The following is a 23,869-nucleotide window of genomic DNA, read 5'->3' on the forward strand; positions in this document are numbered from 1 at the left end:
TACAATTCAATCTTTAGATAGCATTATTTTACAACTTCAGTTAAAACCTGACTTGACTAGGACCCAAAGTGCTTCAAGTATTATTTTCTCAAAAGAACTTAGTTAACCAATTCAGTCATGAGCTTGAAATTTTGTTTCTTAGGCGCCTATGTGACCTAGTTGCTACAATGTTAGTTGAAAGTCTTACACAACTCTAGATTCAACCTAATGTCAAGCTTTCTCAAGTAACCTGAGTTGCTCAGTTAATTTTTAAATTGTTGTAATTATAAGCATATCTACTATGCATTTTTGCTTTTTCAAAATATAGTTTTATTGGTTTACTAAAACTACCCTGTCATATTTCTCACGATGTACATGCTTGTTTCATCATTTTTGTGTAGGTCATCTTGATATCCTTGATTTATGAGAAACAACATAAGCTACGAATCATGATGAAAATGCATGGTCTTAGTGACGGACCTTACTGGCTCATCTCATATTGCTACTTTTTAGGTTTATCATCTCTATATATGATCTGGTTTGCTATTTTTGGATATCTTATAGGTAAGACATAAATGCTTTTGTTGTTGTTATGAAATAACGATACAAGAAAATATGTTGCCTAATTGCATACATTTTTCTTTTCTTACAGGGTTGAAGATTTTCCAATTGAACAACTTTGGCATACAGTTTGTTTTCTATTTTGTTTATCTAAATTTACAGACCATGTTTGCTTTCTTGGTAGCAACAAGATTTTCTAGTGTTAGAACTGCTACAGGTTTGTTATTCCTATGAGTTATCTATTATATTTAAATGATTTTTTTTCATCCAACAAGTGGTTATGTCATGTCTATTGTGTGTTAAATGTCATAATTGATTAACTGGTCGCTAATTAAAAATTTATGGTTGTAGTTGTAGGTTATGTGTATGTATTTGGGTCAGGATTGCTGGGTGCATTCCTATTCCAGCTGCATGTGGAGAACACATCATTCCCAAGTAGGTTAACAAAATATCAGATGCACAACATAAACCCGTGTCATTATAACAATTGATATGCTTGATCGATGTTGCTTTTGTTGCAGGATGGAGGGTAATGGCAATGGAGACTATACCTGGATTTTCATTATATAGAGGGCTTTACGAGCTTTTTGTGTATGCTCTACAAGGGCATTATAGAGGAACTTCTGGCATGAGCTGGAAAGATCTAAGTGATAAAGAAAATGGAATGAAAATTGTATTAATCATCATGGCTGCAGAATGGTTGATCATGCTCCCCCTCTCTTATTACTTGGATCAAATTACCTTTTTTGGGAAAGGAAGAAAAAAACTATTCGGTTTAATAGGAAGTTTGATAAACAGATCTATGAATCCATTAAGAATTTCAAGTATGCGAGATATATCAAGAGTATTTGTCGACCTAGAGAAGCCTGGAATTTGTGGAGAGGTGATGACCATTAAACTTCAATGAATTGATCTCTATGAGAAATTTTGGTGCATTCTTTTTATAGTGATGACATGATATATATGTTTAATTTGCAACTTGTGAACCTTTTTATAAAGTTCTATATGCTCCTAGATTGGAATATACAATACCTATGACTTTATTTCTTGAATTGTTACCTATTTCTTTTATCTGCGTGCAGAGGGATGTAGTTTGGAAATTAGTAAATGAACCAAGCAGAAATTTTCCTATTGTCTGCCACAACCTAAGGAAGGTCTACAAAGGGAGAGATGGAAACCCTAAGAAGCATGCAGTTCAAAATATATCTCTTGCTGTGCCAAGGGGAGAATGTTTTGGTTTGTTGGGTCCTAATGGTGCTGGGAAAACTACCTTAATTAATATGGTAGGTATATTGTTCTTGTTGCTTTTGTATAATGACTAGGGTGGATAGTTCTATCATACAATTTTTGTTGAATGGAAATGAGGAAAATCACTGAATTATGCATGTTGATGATGGACTTTTTTTATAGTGTCAACCTCAAACAAGGCTAGCAGATGAAATGAATCTACCTCTAAAAAGTCCTTTAATTATTGATTGATATAAAAAAAAAGATTTCAATAGTTTACTAAATATCATGTGAATAAAATTTAGTAAGAGTCATTAGTCTATATCTTGATGAGAGTAGACATACAACAACTACACCTTCATCCCAAAACAATTGGGGTCGGCGATATGAACCAAAAAAGAAAATCATTCTGGGTCTTCCACATGAATCCTTCTCCTCCAATCATTTCTATCCAATGCCATGTTTTCGGTGAGGTTCAAAGCATTCATATCCTTTCGTATCATCTCCATCCATGTCTTCCTAGGCCTACCCCGACCTCTTTTAACTAATATATTTTCCCATTTCTCCATCCTTCTAACTGGAGCATCATTAGGTCTTCACCGAATATGTCCAAACCACCGTAAACGATTCTCTCTCATCTTATTTTCAATGGGTGCAACGCCTACCTTCTTACGTATCTCCTCGTTCTGAATCTTATCTTTTATTGTATTTCCACACATCCATCTAAGCATACGCATCTCAGCTACACTCATTTTTTTAATATGATGTCTCTTGGCAGCCCAACATTCCGTACCATATAGTAAAGTGGGCCTAATAGTCATCCTATAAAACTTTCCCTTCAACCGCAATGGCATTCTACGATCGCACAACACTACAGTTGCACTTTTTCATTTCATCCACCCAACCTTTATCCTATGATTTGCATCTCCATCAATTTCTCCATACTTTTGAATGATACATCCCAAATATTTGAAACAATCATCCACCGGTATTTATTGCTCACCGAGCTTCACTACACTCCCATCACTATTTCGTTGCTTACTAAACCGACATTTCATATATTTTGTCTTACTCTTACTCAACTTAAAACCTCTTGCTTCCAATGTTTGTCTCCATAATTCTAACTTAGCATTAACCCTAGCTCTAGACTCATCAATCAAAACAATATCATCAGCAAACAACATACACCACGGCATATTTTCTTAAATTGATCTCGTAAGCTCATCCATCACTATAGCAAATAGAAAAGGGCTTAAAGCAGATCCTTGATGTAACCCAACCGTTATAGGAAAATTGGTTGTCACCCCTCCACAAGTGTGGACATTGGTTACTACTTCATACATATATTTAATTATACTAATGTACTTGAGAGAAACACCTTTCTTCATCATTGTCCACCAGAGAACGTCCCTAGGTACTCTATCGTATGCCTTCTCCAAATCAATAAAAACCATATGCAAATCTTTGTTCCTCTCTCTATATCTCTCAATAAGTTGTCTAAGAAGATGTATAGTTTTCATAGTTGATCTTCCATGCATAAAACCAAATTGATTCTCCGATATCATGACAACCTTCCTCAAACTAGACTCAATCACCCTCTCCCAAAGTTTCATAGTATGACTCATGAGTTTTATACCATGATAGTTTGTGCAATCTTGTATATCACCCTTATTCTTATATAGAGGCACCAAAGTACTCTTCCTCCACTCATTAGGCATCTTATTTGTCCGCCAAATCTTGTTAAAAAGACTTGTCAACCATTCTAAACCTTTCTCTCTCAAACATTTTCAAGCCTCGATAGGTATACCATCTGGGCCAACTGCCCTTCTTGATTTCATTTTCTTCAAAGCCTCTGCAATTTCTTTCTTTTGAATCTTGCACATGAAGTCACGATTCATCTCATGAAAAGGAATGGAGAAGTTTCCAAGATCCTGAGCTTGACTTTCATTAAATAGCTTATCAAAATAATCTTTCCATCTCTCCTTAATCTCCTCATCTTTGACTAAAACCCTTTGTGTTTCATCTTTGATACATCTAACCATACCCAAATCCCTCGATTTCCTATCTCTCATCTTTGCAAGCCTAGAAATATCTTTCTCGCCCTCTTTGGTATCCAACTTGTCATAAACCTCCTTATATACCTTATCCCTCGCATTTCGAACTACTTTTTTAGCTTCCTTCTTTGCTATCATATACTTCTCTAAATTCTCATTATCACGACTCTTACTTAGATTTCTATAACACTCTCTTTTAACCTTAATAGCTAATTTGACATCCTCGTTCCACCATGATGTATCCTTACCTAGCGGTGCACCGCCTTTAGACTCACCCAATACCTCCTTAGCCACCTTTATCATGCCACCCACTATCTTATTCCACATTGATTCTGAATCCTCCTCGAGACACCAATCAGCTTCCTTAACTACCTGCTCTACAAACATTCCTTGTTTAGCTCCTTTCAGTGCCCACCACTTAATTCTAGGATCTATCCTATGTCTATCCCTTTTGCGGCATTGTCTAATTCTAAGATCTAAAATTAAGACTCTATGTTGTGTAGCTACACTTTATCCCGATATAACCTTACAATCGATGCAACAACCCCTATCTCTCTTTCTAAGTAGGAAAAAATCTATCTGACTCGTATTAACCCCACTTTTAAATGTTACTAGGTGAGACTCCCTCTTCCTAAACCAAGTATTTTCTAAGATCATATCATAGGACAAACCAAAATCTAAAATCTTCTCTCCACTTTCGTTTCTTTTTCCTATACCATAGCCTCCATGGATACTCTCAAATCCATCCCTACTAATGCCTACGTGTCCATTAAGGTCACCGCCGATGAAAAGCTTTTCTTCATAAGATATCCCTTGTACTACTCCATCTAAATCTTCTCAAAATTGATGCTTAATAGAATTATCTAAACCTACTTGAGGTGCATAAACACTAATAATATTAATAATATCCGTACCTAATACTAATTTAATAAGTAAAATCCTATCACCCTTCCTACGGACCTCGACTACATTATCTATAAACTCACGACTCATAACAATCCCTACTCCATTTCTATTCCTATTTATTCCTATATACCAAATCTTATATCCCCAAGGTTCTATCACTTTTGCTTTCTCACCTACCCATTTGGTCTCTTGTAGACATAAAATATCAATCTTTCTCCTACACATAACATCTACTAACTCTACCAACTTACCAGTTAAAGACCCTATGTTCTAAGTGGCTAACCTAATTTTATGGTCTTGGACTAACTTCTTTACCCCCACCCATCCAACAAAGTGAGGGAACCCTTTCCTATTTGACACCACACCCGGGCCGATGAGAGTAGACATGTAGTACAAAAATCCTAGAGTAAATTGAATAGAGTCATGTATGAGTTATTATTTCACCCATCACTCTTATTAAAATTTGACTTTTGATGCATTTATACATTAGAAGTTAAAGCATTATTTATCTATACATGGATTTTTTATTCACATTATTAGGTTTACACTTTTGTTCAACATTAATTGATGCAATCTACAAAGCATTGTTTGCACAAATCATTTATCAACTAGCTCCAAAAGGGGTTGGCGTAATGGGGTGGGGCCTTGGCCACTAGACCGGTGGTCAAAGTTTGATTCCCATGGGTTTTTCCTCTCTGCGCAAGCTGGTGCCCAGCATAGGCCCCGGCGGTGGGGGTCCTAGCCTCAGGGTTTTACATCGTCGGTACAACAACCGTAGGTATCGCAGGTTGCGCCAACACGACCAGGTCTTTGTGCTGGGTGCGGTTTATTTGAGTTAAAAAAAAATCATATATCTACTAGTATGCTATTATAAATTACTCTGAATACAAAGAGTATGTTGCGAGCTATAAATAGACTAAAATTCTTTAAGATCATATAAAATGAATGTGTATTGAAAAGGGTTAATATAACAAAACAACAGGTGCACAAACACAATGCCACAAAGGGGCTACAAATGTTCATATTCACAAATACAAAAGCTACTTATGAGACAAATACAAAAGAGCCACTAAGGCCTAACGGATAACCTCTCAAAACAGAGCAAGAACACAAATATAAAAAAAAAAATTGTTATTCCAAAATGCTTAGAACAAGCATTGAACCAAATGAGGGTGAAAACCCTCTATATATACAAGTAGCCATGGCCTTGGGAGGCTCCCAAGAGTTGTTGGGAACTCCCAACGACTATATTTATAGCTATTGGGAGCTAGCCCAATGACTCTATAGTCATGATGACCATAGTGCCCTTATATTAAATAAAAAGACATAAAAAAATAAAAATAACAACAACAACAACAACAACAATTACGCCTTCATCCCAAAACAATTGGGGTCGGCGATATGAACCAACAAAGAAAATCATTCTGGGTCTTCCACATGAATCCTTCTCCTCCATTCATTTCTATCCAATGCCATGTCCTCGGTGAGGTTCAAAGCATTCATATCTTTTCCTATCACCTCCATCCATGTCTTCTTAGGCCTACCCCGACCTCTTTTAACTAATATATTTTCCCATTTCTCCATCCTTCTAACTGGAGCATCATTAGGCCTTCGTCGAATATGTCCAAACCACCGTAAACGATTCTCTCTCATCTTATTTTCAATGGGTGCAACGCCTACCTTCTTACGTATCTCCTCGTTCTAAATCTTATCTTTTATTGTATTTCCACACATCCATCTCAGCATACGCATCTCAGCTACACTCATTTTTTGAATATGATGTCTCTTGGCAGCCCAACATTCCGTACCATATAGTAAAGCGGGCCTAATAGTCGTCCTATAAAACTTTCCCTTCAACCGCAATGGCATTCTACGATCGCACAACACTCCAGTTGCACTCTTCCATTTTATCCACCCAACCTTTATCCTATGATTTACATCTCCATCAATTTCTCCATACTATTGAATGATAGATCCCAAATATTTGAAAGAATCATCCACCGGTATTTCTTGCTCACCAAGCTTCACTACACTCCCATCACTATTTCGTTGCTTACTAAACCGACATTTCATATATTCTGTCTTACTCTTACTCAACTTAAAACCTCTTGCTTCCAATGTCTGTCTCCATAATTCTAACTTAGCATTAACCCCAACTCTAGACTCATCAATCAAAACAATATCATCAGCAAACAACATACACCACGACACATTTTCTTGAATTGATCTCGTAAGCTCATCCATCACTATAGCAAATAGGAAAGGGCTTAAAGCAGATCCTTGATGTAACCCAACCGTTATAGGAAAATTGGTTGTCACCCCTCCACAAGTGCGGACATTGGTTAATACTCCTTCATACATATCTTTAATTATACTAATGTACTTGAGAGAAACACCTTTCTTCATCATTGTCCACCAAAGAAAATATAAAAACATAAAAAGACTAAACTGTCCTTAGTGGACAGTCTCTATTACATGGGTGAAATGACCAAAATACCCTTGGTCATATACTCAAATTACATAACCCAAAATATATATATATATATAATCTTATACAATACATTTTAACACTCCCTCAAACTTACTGTGTGATCATCGAAAGTTTATCAAGAAGAAAATGAAATCGACGTGATGAAAGCGCCTTGGTAAAGAAGTTTGCAGTTGATATTCAAAAGTGACATATGGTAAAATGATGGTCTTTTTCAGGAATTCTTCATACACATAGTTACAATCTATTTCTATATGCTTGGTCCTCTCATGAAATATATGGTTGCTAGCTATACATATTGCACTCAACATAGTTTGGAGGCTGTTTATAGGTGAATGCTCATATCTTCAAGTAATGTTTGAAACCAAACAATATTTGATGTTGTAGTAGCCATTGCATGGTACTCAGCTTTAGTGGATGATAATGATACTTTCTATTATTTTTTGCACTTCCACGACACTAGAGAATCACCTAAAAATACATAAATGTCAGCATTTGAGTGTCGATCATTTGGATCTTTTTCTCAATCTGAGTCAGAATAAGCAATCAACTCAAGAAAAGATGATGAGGATAACAAAAGACCTCTCGAGGTAGAGGTTTGTAAATATCTAACAATTTTCATTACAATACTCATCTGAAATGTGGTGGGAGAACGTTAGAATTGGTTAGCAGTATGAATCACATACACAATATCAGACCTAGTAATAATTAAATAAGTTAAGGCACCAAACATTTGGCGATACAGAGTAGGATCATTCAAAGGTGTCCCATCATCAATCTTTATTTTGGCATTAATAACTTTAGGATCATCTACACTTTTTTCGTCAATAATTTCTGACTTGTTAATGATATTACTAGCAAACTTGGTTTGAGAAAGTAAGTATCCCCTATGAGAATAAGCAACATCAATTCCTAAAAAGAAATCAAAGAAATCAAAGATCAGTCATTTCAAAATATTTTTTAAGAATACATTTAATATACTTTACTGCATGCTTGTCTTCATATGTGATGATCATGTCATCAACATAAAGAATAAGAGTTATAATCCCTGCATTAGATTTCTTAGTAAATATGGCAGTATCGGTATAGCAACATTTAAAACCAAGTTTGAGCATAACAGAGCTAAAGTCATCATATTAGGTTTTAGGTGTCTATTTGAAACCATAAAAAGCCTTTCTTAATCAATGCACCTTACCAAGAGGATATTTATATCAAAGAGGTGTATCCATATAAACTTCTTCTTTTAAATCCCTATTTAAAAAGATATTTTTTTATATCTATTTGGTAGATAACCTAACCTTTAATAGCAACAACAAGTATGAGGGTTCTAACTGTAGTCATCCTAGCTACAGGTGCAAATGTTTTATTATAGTCTATCACGTATTCTTGTGCGTAACCCTTGACCACTAACCTAGCCTTGTACCTTTCTAGGGTCCCATCACTCTTAGTTTTAACTTTATAAACCAATTCGCAACCTATGGTTTTCTTGTCCCTAGGCAAATAAAATATTTTGTCATAGATTTTTCAAGTGCTCATAATTCTTCATTCATTGCTTTTATCCATTCAGGATATTCCTTTGTCTGTTTATATGTAGTAGGTTCAAAATAAGACAAATTCTATATTATGGAGAAAATGATTCATATGAAACAAATCTATCAAGGGGTCTAGAGGTCTGATACAATCTTCTAACTTCTTTTAGCTATTGGGTTTCTAAGGTAAAATAACTTTCTAGAGCACTTGGTTGTCTATCATTTTCATGTCTCCTCCTATATTGAATTATACTAGATCTTTCTTATTCAATATTCTCATCATCCTGAAGATTGAGTTGAGGCTCTTCATTACCAATATTCTCAAATAAAGAGACATCATTACTTCAAGGAAATAACTCAAGTAAGAAAGAATACTCAGAGCTTTTCTTAGGCATATTTTGAAATAAACTTTCATTTTCCAAAAAGTAAACATTCCTTAAGATATAAAGTCTGTCATTTTCTAATTCAAAATATCTGAATCCTTTTTAAGTTTTCCCATATCCAAAGAATGCATACAATATAGCTTTAGGAGAGAGTTTATCATTTTTATTAGTGAAAACAAAACACTTACATCCAAAATGTCTTAATCATAATCAGAAGAGATTTTAAAGAGTTTTTTCATAAGGAGAAATATTTTAAAGTTTAGATGATGTAAGTTTGTTAATAAGATATACAACAGTCAAACAAGCTTTATCCCAAAAATGTTTTGAAATTAAGAGTTCTAGTGGTCTCAATTATGTGCCTATATTTTCTTTCAGTTAATTCATTTTGTTGAGGTGTATAAGCACATTATCTTTGGTGTAAAATCCCATTGTTTTCAAAATAAGTTTTGAAATCATTTGAAATAAACTCTCCCCCAGAGTCAGAGTCAGAGTGAAAGATTGAAATTTTAGTTTTAATTTGATTTTTGACAAGGCTATGGTATTTTATAAAATTTTCAAGAACTTCATACATGTGCCTTAGAAAGTATATCCAAGAAAATTTAGTATGTTCATCAACAAATATCACATAATAAGAGTAACCACCTTTAGATAAGATAGAGAAAGGTCCCCATATATCTGAGTGCACTAATTCAAATGCTTTAGAAGAAAAAAAGGTCTTTTTGGGAAAGGAAAGAGCTTTCATTTTTCCAATAACAAAATTCTCACAATGAAAATTTTTATTACAATTTTTTTTTAAATGTTGTACATTAGATAACTTTGATAAACTAGGATGTCCTAGTCTTTGATTCCATAAAACTATGTCTATATTTTGAACGTTATAACAAAAATTATCTTTCGAAAGAAGATGATCCATATAGTAGAGGTCTCCTTCTCGATGTTCTTCCCCAATATGCTTCCCGGACTGGAGATCATGCACTCAATATTGCCTAGATGAGAAACAGACACTATACCCATGGTCGATAATTTGATAAACAAAGACAAGGGAGAAGGTTTAATTTTAATTTTGGGACAAATCTAACTTTTGAAATAGAAAATGTTGAAGTACTTTTGAAATTTCAATGTCTTTTATATTAAGAGAGGATCCATCAATGATAAAACATTATTTTTAGTTGAATTAGTGTAACATTTAAAAAACAAAGAAATATGTGGTCATTTAAAATGAGGCTCCGAAATCTAAAAACCAAGAAACCTTACCTGAAGGTGAAGATCTAGAGACTGCGATTCCCTAAAGAGAGGAAGAGGAGTTCTTGATTAGTGGATGAAGGGCCTCCATGATTTGATAGAACATGGTTGTAATGGATTTTGAATTTTCATTGGTTCTACTTCTTTCTTCATAAGACGTTCCCACGGATGCCACATTTTTGCCTTCTCTACCCTCAAACTTGGGACAATAGGGCTTTATGTATCCCGATTCTCCACAATTATGATATATTATTATATTTATTTTCTTGCTTTCATCATATTTAGGTTTTCCATAGTAAGGTTTTGAAAAATATGGTGGTTTGTAAACATTTGTATTGAGATCCGGTCTTAAAACAGTCAAAACATTATCCTTGATCTCCTTAGAATCGGACATAGATTTCAACCTTGTCTCCTTCATACACACTTGAGCCAAAACTTCATGCAAGAGAAGAGGTTTTTTCCTATGAATGATATTAACTTAAACTTATCGAAATTCTGGTCTAAGACCTCTAAAACATTAGAACAATTGTTCCTCATGCTTATATTTTTTTCATTCTTGAGCATTATTAGGTGTCTTCCATATAGGCTAAAGTTTAGTCAATTGATCCCAAAGTCTTTTGAGGGTACTATAGTATTCCCTCACCATTTTATCACCTTGTTTGCAACTATGTATTTTGTCTTTAAAATCCCACTTGTGAGTAACATATTTTTGGGCATAGGTTTGTCTAACATATTCTCAAACTTTATCGGCTCTTTCAAATTCAAGAATATTGGATTATGGTTCATCATGCATACTACCCATAAAGAGGGAAATAACCTTGCCATGACTCACTTCTCACTCCTTATAGTTTTTTTTTGTATTCAAGCATAGCCTTTTCTATTTCAACTCCCTTAAGGCTTTCCTCCTTAGATTCACCATCAGCTCCAACAACCATTTTTTTGAGAATTGGTTATGGTTATAATGCGAAACCATCAACAAATTGCCACATCTTTGTCCATAAGGATTTTTTTCACCGCCACAACCCATATATTGTAGTTTTTTATATCAAATTTGATAGGAATAATCATTACAATTTCTTTATCAGCTATAGCGGATAAAAAAGGAGAAATAAGGAAATAAAAAAAGAGAGATACTGAGACAAGAAGATGAGGAGATGTCCCAAGTTGATGTAGATCCACCGTAAGCTTTTTTACACATTATATGCTTTCAACACCTCCTCTTTTTTAATCCACATGCCTTCAAGAGCTTATAGTTCTGATACCATGTAATGAAACAACAAGTGCACAAACACAATGCCACAAAGGGGCTACAAATGTTTAGATTCACAAATACAAAAGTCACTTATGGGCCAAGTACAAAAGAGCCACTAAGGGCTAACACAACCTCTCAAAAGAGAGTAACAACACAAATATAAAAAAAAAAATATTATTCCAAAATGCTTAGAACAAGCATTGAACTAAATGAGAGTGAAAGCCCTCTATATATACAAGTAGCCATGGCCTTACGGAGCTCCCAACGGCTATATTTATAGCCGGTGGGAGCTAGCCCATTGAAAATAAGATGAGAGAGAATCATTTATGGTGGTTTGGACATATTCGGCGAAGGCCTAATGATGCTCCAGTTAGAATGATGGAGAAATGGGAAAATATATTAGTTAAAACTAAAAGAGGTTGGGGTAGGCCTAGGAAGACATGGATGGAGATGATAGGAAAGGATATGAATGCTTTGAACCTCACCGAGGACATGGCATTGGATAGAAATGATTGGAGAAGAAGGATTCATGTGGAAGACCCAGAATGATTTTCTTTTTTGGTTCATATCGCCGACCCCAATTGTTTTGGGATGAAGGCGTAGTTGTTGTTGTGGGAGCTAGCCCAATGACTCTATGATCATGATGACCATAGTGACCTTACATTAAATAAAATATACAAAAAAATAAAACAATAAAAAACAAAAATGTCCCTAGTGGACAGTCCCTATATGTGTGTAAAATGACCAAAATACCCCTGTTCATATACCCAAATTACATAACCCAATATATATATATAATGTTATACAATACATTTTAACAGTTAAAACTTAGGAAATATCGCTTAGTATAATGGTGTGAGTTTTATGAAAACCCTTTTTAAAACAATATTTTTAATAAAAATTCAGTGAAAGCCAGACACCAAAAATATAAAAACCGGCTCGCACAAGTGGTGGAGTCCGGGTCGATCTCAGGGAACGGAAAATACTTCGTATTCAAACACACAATCTAACTACTCTTTATTGCCAAAAAAAAAGAATTAATCAAATAATTAACTACGAGAGTACGACCCTACGTAGAGGGCTTAAACAAAATAATTAAATGGTTTTATTACAACCCAATGAATTGAATAAAATAAAATAAAAGCCTAGTCTAAAGAGAAAAACAAGAGTCTTCAGTGCTTAAGGCTTTGGTGGTCTCTTTTTGTCCCTTCCAGGTTAAACACTTTGGTATGGTTTGATTCAGGGTCCTCTGAGGGCTCACTCGAGGGCACAAAAAAATTTGATCTCTTTGCACATCCAACGCTTCCCTGCAAAACAGAAAAACACAAAACAAAGCAGTACGAAAAAAAACTAACAAGAATTTAATAGCTAATGACTAAAAATATTCAGCAAATACATGATTTGAATTATGTAACTAAACTAAACATAAACAAACTAATCTAACCTAACACTAAAAGACAAAATAGGAAAACAACTTAACTAATTTATAATCAACTAATGACAAATTAACTAAAGGACATATGAAGACACGTAAATATGGTCTAACTAATTAAACCTGAAATGCAATTAACTATCACTAATGAGCTAATGCTAAACTAATCACGTAGTGACTAAAAACAAAGGAACTGTATGAAGCTGCACCCTAATTGTGATAAACTACTTAACTTCAAGTCACAAGTAAAACATTAAATCTAAACTAACTATTACTATTAAAGAAGATAGATCTAATATACTAACTACTAATTAATTGACCTCACATTAACCACTAAAACCTTGCAGCAACCTAATTACGAAACAGGAAATTAAAACTAATTGATGTTAACCCAACTCTCTGCAGTAATAATTGATAGACTCTATTCAATCCAACACAAAGTGCTGCCTAGCTGAAGCGTCATCATCGTTGATTATGTTGGTAGATGTGATTAACGATGATGACAAGACCCATGGCTCTAAAAAAATTTGAATACACTCAGAGAATCACAATTTGCTGAAATCCAACTCTACTTAATTTATTATCATTAATTGCATCATGCTTGAAGATACAAATTCAGCAGATTGCTTAAGAGCCCAGATCAAAACACAAGATCGGTGCACACTAACCAGCACACGTAACCTGAGTCTCCCACTAATCGGTCCACAGTAAACTGGTTCACCCAATTATAAAAATTTCACAGATCAACGTGCTCTAAGATTCACGCTGCTCTGCTTGATGAAATAGCTTAACATCAGAAATTAACATCATGGCAAACAATAACTAATGTAGCTAACTTAATAAATAAAACAACACAATGATAACTAAACTAAGCAACATGTTACAGAATAGAAACTATAACAAAAAGGAAAAACGTTGACCTAAATAATAAAAAAGAAGAAGTGTTGAACTTATTTAACAAAAACGACGATGAATCTAAAGACTAAGAAAAACGTGGTATGCAGGTATAGAAACGGTGCTAAAAAAATCACTAAGTAAGAACATTAACATGCAGTTTGCAAAAGAAAGACTTACTGTAAAAAAAAAAACATAAAACAACACTAAAACATGGCTGCATAAAATTAACAAAAGACGCTACCATTAACTAAAACAAAACAGGAAACGACTACATGACTATTCTATCAAAACGAAATCTATGTTTTTCTTATTTTTCAATCACTAAATACAAACCAATCTAATCTTAATATGCAGAATATGATGTGCTTTATGAGATGTAAAAATCAAAACTACGATGCATGCAATGAATGATCCTAATCTACGATGAAAAAGAAGGAAAAAGATGGAGGACTTACCAAGGTCGGCTGGAGTGGTTGAGAAAAGAGGGGTCTCTCCTGTATCAGATCATCATGCTGCTCCCTTGTGCTGAAAGAGGACGAAGAAGAAGAAGAAGACGAGAAAGAAGAGAGAAGGAAAAGAAGAAGAAGAAGAAGAAGAGGAAGAGGAGGGGAAGAGAGAGAGAGAGCTTCCAAGTGGGCTGCGTCAATTCCAACGTGAGAGAGAGACCACTCATCTTTGCTGAGTTATGATATTTATAATACAATATTAGGTTAAATAAAATTTTCAAAACAAGTCCCAAAAGTTTAGCAATTTTCAAAAGAGGCTTTGCTTGAAAAAATAATTTTCCTAAATATGCCTATTCCTAAATTTACTAACTTAGCTATTTAGAACCTAATATAATCAAAGTATAACTAAAAGAAACTTCCTAAACCACTAAAACACTAAAAACGCAGGAAAAGCTTTGAAGAATACGATTTTCTGATAAAATTCAATTCAATGCGGTTTCTCAAAACTAACGATAAAAATGGGTTTTTATAGTAATTTTAATCATGGATCATGCATAAATAATGATTATTAAATTGCAAATATTATACATGATCAAATACCCCCATGCTTATCGTTTGCTAGTCCTCGAGCAAACTGAAGCAAAAACAAAAATGATAAACTAATCAAAACAAAAACCTAACTCACTTTCGTAGGAATCACGGTTGCATTTAGCACATGCAACAAGCCCTTTAAACCCCTGGGTTACCCCAGTGGACAAGTAAGGTCTCGTGAGGGTTTGCAGTGATGCTACCCACAAACATCTTTATCAAGTATGCATAAAAATTTTAAAGCACAAAGCATTAGACAGTTAAGGAGTTCGTTTTCACAAATATTTCATGTCATTGCATTATCAAAACATGATTAGAGTCTTCTACCTGCCACCACAGAATAAAACCTTTTCTTTCACTTTTCTAAATAGCATAATCATTTATGGTTCAGTCTCAGAAATTCACACACATACATGTTATTATTTACTTATCCTCACTCATATGTGTTCTGCACAGGTTTTCTCAATATTTGCTTCTAAGCAATGAACTTTTCTCTTTTACGCTCTTTTCTTTTTCTTAATTTTCATCATTTTTTTTTCATATATATTTTTTTTATTGAGCACTATATCAAATTTTCAGTTTTCGTGACCCGTGTAACGAGCTTTGGGTCAGTGACTCCCAGTCAGACGACCTTAGGGCACCAGATACAAAGTATCCCTCAGACTTAATTGCTCGAGTCACTAGACTTTCAATTTTTTATAGTTTACGTATAGTCTACTTCTCTGTCATGTGCAATGTCAATATCTATTAGGCTCTCTATAAAGTCCATGTAACGGGCTGTCGGGCCGGTGGCTCCCAAACCAGATGGCTTTAGGGCACCAGGTGTAAACACCCCTCAGGCTCTACTTGCTCGAACAAAATAGGCCACAGATATCAACGTAGACAAAGAATTGACTTCCTTCGTTATCCTTTTCAACATGGACTCAAACACTTCAACTTGTGTCTAAGCCCAGCTACTAGGGAGTACGAAGATATCAAACAACTAAACGTATGCTCGTTTCACCTTTTGAGCTCTTAAATGCAATATTGTTCATTTGCTTAGTTTTTCAAAAATAAAACTGTGCATATTCATACTTGTGATTCAAAATAAACTCTAACATGCATCCATAATCATTTCTTTGAAATTCTCATAAATAACCATGATTTTCTAGATTTGTGTCAGAAAAACGTTTTTCGTGGGGCTTAAAAATTCTCTAAAAATGTTAGATGTTGCAAAGCAGTCATATAAGTTCAAACTCGTTCCCTAAAAGCCTAATTTTTATGAGTTGACATAAAAATGCAAGTACAAAGACATGAAAAAAAAAATGGTGTGCAAACTACACCCTCCCCCATGCTTGAATGACACTGTCCTCAGTGGCACTCCCCCATGCTTGCATGAAACTAAGGGAATGCATATGAAAACAAAAATAAATGAGAGCAAAAGGAGTAGAAGTCACCTGATCCACACTGTGAAACCTTACCTGATACGACATGTGAATAGCTCTGCATAGGTTTCACCTGTCTCACAGTTACAACTCATAGAGATATGCAAAAGAATGCAATGCATACATGATCTAGGCTTGACGCTCATGAAGAAAAACTACCTAAAAACAAAAAATATTAAAGCTACTAATGGTACATCAAAAATATGGGTTGCCTCCCATAAAGCGCTAAGTTTTACGTCCCCAGCCAGGCGGATCTCTGGAAAAAAACCTTCATCGTCCATGAGATCAATGGACATGAAGTCTCGCTCAATCGGGCTCAATGAAGAAAAGAGTGTCATCTGTGACACTACGCACTGTGTTTCCGCCCACTCGACCCCTAAAAGTAATATCATGACTCTCGCTACAGGAAGAACAAAGGTTAGTCTCCTCTGGGAGACTACTCTCAAAAGGTGAGTCTAGGACCAATCGACTATCGATATATGCAACCTCAAACAAGTGGTGGTCCTGATCCTGCTTGACTAGGTCAAGCATCTTTTGCATCTGCACCTCTTGCTTGCTAAAAGCAATCGGCGATCTGAATGCCTGGGAGACTGAGGCTCGATGAATATATGATGACTGTAGAAGCTGTGGGCCTTGCCTCTTCTCCTGGGGCCTAATGGAGGAGATCGACTCATCAGTGAGTATGACATTGGGTTCATGAATCGATTCCTGAATGGGGTGACACGCCTTCCCATTCTTAAGGGATGTAACAGATTTGACCTGCGCAGGATGTGAATCTGTGGGGTGCAGGTCAAATGACATGGGATCCTTTTCCTTTGGGTTGACAACAGAGTGACTAGATAGGCTCCCCTGGCTTTGTCTACTCAGTGTTAGAGCTAACTGTCCCATTTGGGTCTCTAGCTTAGCTATTGACTGTGCATGGGAGCAAAGAGTGACCTTGATATCAGAAAAAGCCTCTAACATCTTCTCCTGGAATAATGGACTCGAAGTGGGCTCTTGAGGAGGAGGTAGACTAGACTGGGGATGAACCTGTGCGAAAATGGGAAGCGAGTAACCTTGTGAAGGGTTACTGTGTCCATACTGTGTCTGGGATGGCTGATGGGATGGAGAAATGGAATGGTTTCGCCAACCTGGGTTATATGATGGTGTAAATGAATCAGGCATGGGTCTAGCGAAACCTTGGGCAGCATTCACCTGCTCCTGAACGAATTCAGGATATAGCGGCACTGTCGGACAATCAAAAGCACAGTGTGCAGGGCTAGCACAAAGCTCGCACACTTTTCCTACTGGAATTCTCGAAGAGTTTGCTAGGAATTGATCTAACTTCCTATTCAACTGGTCAACCTTGGTACGCAAATCTAACTCAGACCCAACTTCGAAAATTCTAACTTTCCTAGGACCACTAGACATAGATGTAGTCCTATCGAGCTGTGAAGACAAAGCATGATGCATCGCGTTTTCACTCAAGGTCTCAAATAGAGACCATGCCTCGACCTCACTCTTGAGCATAAAAGTGCCCCCACACGATGAATCAACCATTTGACGGTTCTTCTCAGTAAGACCATCATAGAAATATTGCACCAGTTGCCAACGAGGCACCTGGTGGTGGGGACACTTGAGAAGAAGATCCTTCATCCTCTCCCAAGTCTCGTGAAACGTTTCCCCCTCTATTTGCGAAAAGTTGGTAATGGCCTTTCGATACTGGTTCGTCTTACCAATTGGGAAATATTTTTTTAAAAACTCTCTTTGCATCTGTTCCCACGTGGTAATTTTAACTGTATCTAATGCTTTCAACCAATGCTTGGCTTTATCCTTCAAAGAGAAGGGAAACAGGGTCAACCTCATAGCGTCGTCTCCAAAGTTATTGATTCGCACTGTCGAGCAAATCTCGAGAAATTCATCGAGGTGACAATATGGGTCCTCATTGCTAAGGCCATAAAACGAAGGTAACATTTGAATCACACTGGCCTTAATCTCAAAATGGCTCGCTCCTACATCAGGTCTCGTGATGCAGGAGGTGGGAATATATGTATTTGGCATGAAGTACTCCCTCAAAGGACGGATCAAATGATGATCGTCAGCCATTGCGTATACCTTGGAGTAGACCGGTATAGCACACGTCCTAACTTTGGGTTTTCTACCTAACTAACGCACTTAGCGGCCAAACCACGCAAACCACAAAGCGAGTAAAAAGAAGAACTAAAAAAACATGTACAAACACCACACACTTGCACTCAGCAGGGATTTTGCAAAAAGCAAACTATGAGCACGGTACCAATCGTGTGCAGTCACCTCTAAGGGAATCCTATTGGTGGGCTGTGCAGGAAAAATAAGATGGTCTCTACGTTGTGCAAACACGTGGTTCTAACCTAAATATGAAAAACAACTAGCAACCTAAAAATACGAGAACAAACAAAGACAATAAAGTGAATACTAGTATTTCGCCGTTCCCCGGCAACGACGCCAAAATTTGGTGTGAGTTTTATGAAAACCCTTTTTAAAACAATATTTTTAATAAAAATTCAGTGAAAGCCAGACACCAAATAATAAAAACCGGCTCGCACAAGTGGTGGAGTCCGGGTCGATCTCAGGGAACGGAAAATACTTCGTATTCAAACACACAATCTAACTACTCTTTATTGCCAAAAAAAAAGAATTAATCAAATAATTAACTACGAGAGTACGACCCTACGTAGAGGGCTTAAACAAAATAATTAAATGGTTTTATTACAACCCAATGAATTGAATAAAATAAAATAAAAGCCTAGTCTAAAGAGAAAAACAAGAGTCTTCAGTGCTTAAGGCTTTGGTGGTCTCTTTTTGTCCCTTCCAGGTTAAACACTTTGGTATGGTTTGATTCAGGGTCCTCTGAGGGCTCACTCGAGGGCACAAAAAAATTTGATCTCTTTGCACATCCAACGCTTCCCTGCAAAACAGAAAAACACAAAACAAAGCAGTACGAAAAAAAACTAACAAGAATTTAATAGCTAATGACTAAAAATATTCAGCAAATACATGATTTGAATTATGTAACTAAACTAAACATAAACAAACTAATCTAACCTAACACTAAAAGACAAAATAGGAAAACAACTTAACTAATTTATAATCAACTAATGACAAATTAACTAAAGGACATATGAAGACACGTAAATATGGTCTAACTAATTAAACCTGAAATGCAATTAACTATCACTAATGAGCTAATGCTAAACTAATCACGTAGTGACTAAAAACAAAGGAACTGTATGAAGCTGCACCCTAATTGTGATAAACTACTTAACTTCAAGTCACAAGTAAAACATTAAATCTAAACTAACTATTACTATTAAAGAAGATAGATCTAATATACTAACTACTAATTAATTGACCTCACATTAACCACTAAAACCTTGCAGCAACCTAATTACGAAACAGGAAATTAAAACTAATTGATGTTAACCCAACTCTCTGCAGTAATAATTGATAGACTCTATTCAATCCAACACAAAGTGCTGCCTAGCTGAAGCGTCATCATCGTTGATTATGTTGGTAGATGTGATTAACGATGATGACAAGACCCATGGCTCTAAAAAAATTTGAATACACTCAGAGAATCACAATCTGCTGAAATCCAACTCTACTTAATTTATTATCATTAATTGCATCATGCTTGAAGATACAAATTCAGCAGATTGCTTAAGAGCCCAGATCAAAACACAAGATCGGTGCACACTAACCAGCACACGTAACCTGAGTCTCCCACTAATCGGTCCACAGTAAACTGGTTCACCCAATTATAAAAATTTCACAGATCAACGTGCTCTAAGATTCACGCTGCTCTGCTTGATGAAATAGCTTAACATCAGAAATTAACATCATGGCAAACAATAACTAATGTAGCTAACTTAATAAATAAAACAACACAATGATAACTAAACTAAGCAACATGTTACAGAATAGAAACTATAACAAAAAGGAAAAACGTTGACCTAAATAATAAAAAAGAAGTGTTGAACTTATTTAACAAAAACGACGATGAATCTAAAGACTAAGAAAAACGTGGTATGCAGGTATAGAAACGGTGCTAAAAAAATCACTAAGTAAGAACATTAACATGCAGTTTGCAAAAGAAAGACTTACTGTAAAAAAAAAAACATAAAACAACACTAAAACATGGCTGCATAAAATTAACAAAAGACGCTACCATTAACTAAAACAAAACAGGAAACGACTACATGACTATTCTATCAAAACGAAATCTATGTTTTTCTTATTTTTCAATCACTAAATACAAACCAATCTAATCTTAATATGCAGAATATGATGTGCTTTATGAGATGTAAAAATCAAAACTACGATGCATGCAATGAATGATCCTAATCTACGATGAAAAAGAAGGAAAAAGATGGAGGACTTACCAAGGTCGGCTGGAGTGGTTGAGAAAAGAGGGGTCTCTCCTGTATCAGATCATCATGCTGCTCCCTTGTGCTGAAAGAGGACGAAGAAGAAGAAGAAGACGAGAAAGAAGAGAGAAGGAAAAGAAGAAGAAGAAGAAGAAGAGGAAGAGGAGGGGAAGAGAGAGAGAGAGCTTCCAAGTGGGCTGCGTCAATTCCAACGTGAGAGAGAGACCACTCATCTTTGCTGAGTTATGATATTTATAATACAATATTAGGTTAAATAAAATTTTCAAAACAAGTCCCAAAAGTTTAGCAATTTTCAAAAGAGGCTTTGCTTGAAAAAATAATTTTCCTAAATATGCCTATTCCTAAATTTACTAACTTAGCTATTTAGAACCTAATATAATCAAAGTATAACTAAAAGAAACTTCCTAAACCACTAAAACACTAAAAACGCAGGAAAAGCTTTGAAGAATACGATTTTCTGATAAAATTCAATTCAATGCGGTTTCTCAAAACTAACGATAAAAATGGGTTTTTATAGTAATTTTAATCATGGATCATGCATAAATAATGATTATTAAATTGCAAATATTATACATGATCATATAACATTGTTTTATGTTGGCAGCTTGCCTTGAAAGGTGAATTGATGTGTGACTATCATAATTTTTCTAAATTAAGGATAAATCCATAAGCTATTATTAGATTTTAAAATTATATAGTGAGATAATGCATGACACAGGCTAGAAGAATTCGCAACTGTTTCCTCAAGGCGTTCTTGCAATGGTTAATTCCTTATGACTTGATCTGATCCTATTTATGAAGCTTTTAGAAGAACCATTCGAGTATCTTAATTTATTGTGATCATGAAAAATATTCTTGTTATTAAAATGCCTCAGAGAATATATAACTAACACAGGTTTCTAGGAGCTAGATAAGAGAAACACACTCTTTACAAAAAAATGGCAAATTTTCTTAATCGTAGTGCCAAGAATTATAACTTGAAAGACATGGCCTTTGCTTCCAAAAATCAATCAAATGAAACGATCAAAGTGTTTTTAAAATGAAGATAAAGCCATTAACATGCTATTACTTTGTAAATTTTTAGTAAGATACTTGATGCATGATGCTGGCTAGAAAAATCTGCAGAAAATGGTTGGTTCATCAAGAGTCAAGACTTGCATAGATCCCATTTATGAGTTTTTAGAAGAAGCATGCAGCATATCAACTTTTTGTCATTAAGGAAAATATTCATGCTATTAAAAGTATTGACAAACAAAATGTCTAAAATGCCTAAGAAAATACATAACCAGCACAAGTTTCTAGGAATTAGATAAAAGAAAACCCCCTGTTTATACTAAAATGGTGTATGTTTTGAGTCGTAACGCCAAGATCTTCCAAGGACTAAAAGCTTTATTTTGAAAGAAATAACTGCACTTTTAGAAATTTATGGTACTTATTAGATGTTATGTTTTCTAAGTCTTTATAAGTTGTTCATGTCCATCAAGAAATGTTAAGGTACTTGAACAAACAAAATAACATAGTCCTCTTAAGTTTATGCATCCATGTCAAGATATATAAAGCATAATCTTATTAGGTAATGTAGATTTTTGGATTTTATAGCAATTAAATTATTTGACTACAAACCTCATTTAAAATCTTGTTCACTTTTCAATTTCTTCATCATTCTCATACCCATTAGGTTGCATATTTTGTGCTCTATATTGTCACTAGGATTATGAAATATATTGATTTCAAGTGCCATTTTGATTGCTACTTCAAGATGATACCGACATTAGCATACAAAATTTGAATTGTCTCAAGTAATCTTTCTAGATAATTTAGGTAATTTACAATGAAATATCTACCTCAGCCTGATTTCGATTATGTCTACTCATTTTATTTGGCACATGTTTCATAGAATATCTATGAGCTTTTCTCTATTTGTGCTTCACTATTTATTTCTATTTATTGTTGCAAACTTGCAATGAGTATTTTTTTTGTTTGCTCTTTGTGTTTATAATAAATCTGTTTTTATATTCATGAATTTAGTTTGCTAAGCTCAAAATTGAAAATATGCTAAATAGAACCATGACTTTTTTCATGTTCTAGGTGACAGGAAATCTAGCCCCAACATCTGGAACTGCATTTATTGATGGCATGAATATTCAGACTGACATGGATAAAATTTACATGCGAATGGGAATTTGTCCTCAATATGAGTAAGGATGCAAATTAGAGTATCATGTTTATGCATTTCTGTGTCTTTAGTGAAAATGTCGCTCTATTGAAATGAAAAAGTTTTTTTGTATTTATAGCCTTGATCTCTGTGCTTACCTTTTTAATTTTTTTTACCTTGGTGAAAATGTTGTTTCACTGAAATGAACAAGTTTTCTTTCTATTTATAGACTGGATTTTTGTAGTTATCTTTTTCCCCTAATGTGACTTCTATGAATTATTTGTCCTCACCCCATCATTGGCAATTTCAGAATGCATGGCTACTTTGACTGTCAAGTCCCATTGCAATACAACTATTGTATTTAAATTTACATTTCTTTGTGCATCTTTCCTAATTTGGATGTTTACATGCAGCTTAATTTGGGAGACATTAACTGGGAGAGAGCACCTTCTATTCTATGCCAGACTGAAAAACTTCAGAGGAACCCAGTTGCAACAGGTAAGATTGAATGGTTATCTTATTTTGATTAGCTCTTGCTATTTTTATTACATATTATAGTTACTAAAATAGAATTGAGGCATTTTTAAGTAAAATTATGATCAAGTTTTATGCATGTGAATCTAAATCCACCAACTACTTGAGAATCATGAGCTTTTGAAGGAGCCTAGAGATTACCTAGACAAACTTTGAGACAGTTGTTCACATTAGAAGCTGAATCGTATAAAGTGGTGATTCGATAAAACAAATTTTTTTAGGAATGCATGGAGCTAATGTGAAAACTCATGTCTTTTCATTCTATATTCTATAAACAATATTACTTAAGAATGCAAGAAGCTAATTTAAATGCTCCTAATTTGTCATTCAACAATTTACTTGATAGAATATAAACATGGAAATCCC

General features: G+C 34.9%; 1 protein-coding gene across 1 annotated transcript in view; it reads left to right on the forward strand.

The window, feature by feature from the left end:
* LOC149829438 (ABC transporter A family member 7-like) overlaps nt 1–23,869 on the forward strand; it is a 38,578-nt gene that overhangs the window by 13,063 nt on the left and 1,646 nt on the right. Inside the window, exons 8-14 of the mRNA XM_090016187.1 lie at nt 381–543; nt 632–757; nt 892–975; nt 1,062–1,423; nt 1,623–1,823; nt 22,903–23,012; nt 23,383–23,467. Of these exons, the coding sequence (XP_089872313.1) occupies nt 381–543; nt 632–757; nt 892–975; nt 1,062–1,423; nt 1,623–1,823; nt 22,903–23,012; nt 23,383–23,467 (1,131 nt within the window). The remainder of the gene's footprint in view (nt 1–380; nt 544–631; nt 758–891; nt 976–1,061; nt 1,424–1,622; nt 1,824–22,902; nt 23,013–23,382; nt 23,468–23,869) is intronic.

This window comes from Nuphar pumila, chromosome 8, assembly GCF_984573655.1.
Source record: "Nuphar pumila chromosome 8, dmNupPumi1.hap1.1, whole genome shotgun sequence".
NCBI lineage: Eukaryota > Viridiplantae > Streptophyta > Magnoliopsida > Nymphaeales > Nymphaeaceae > Nuphar > Nuphar pumila.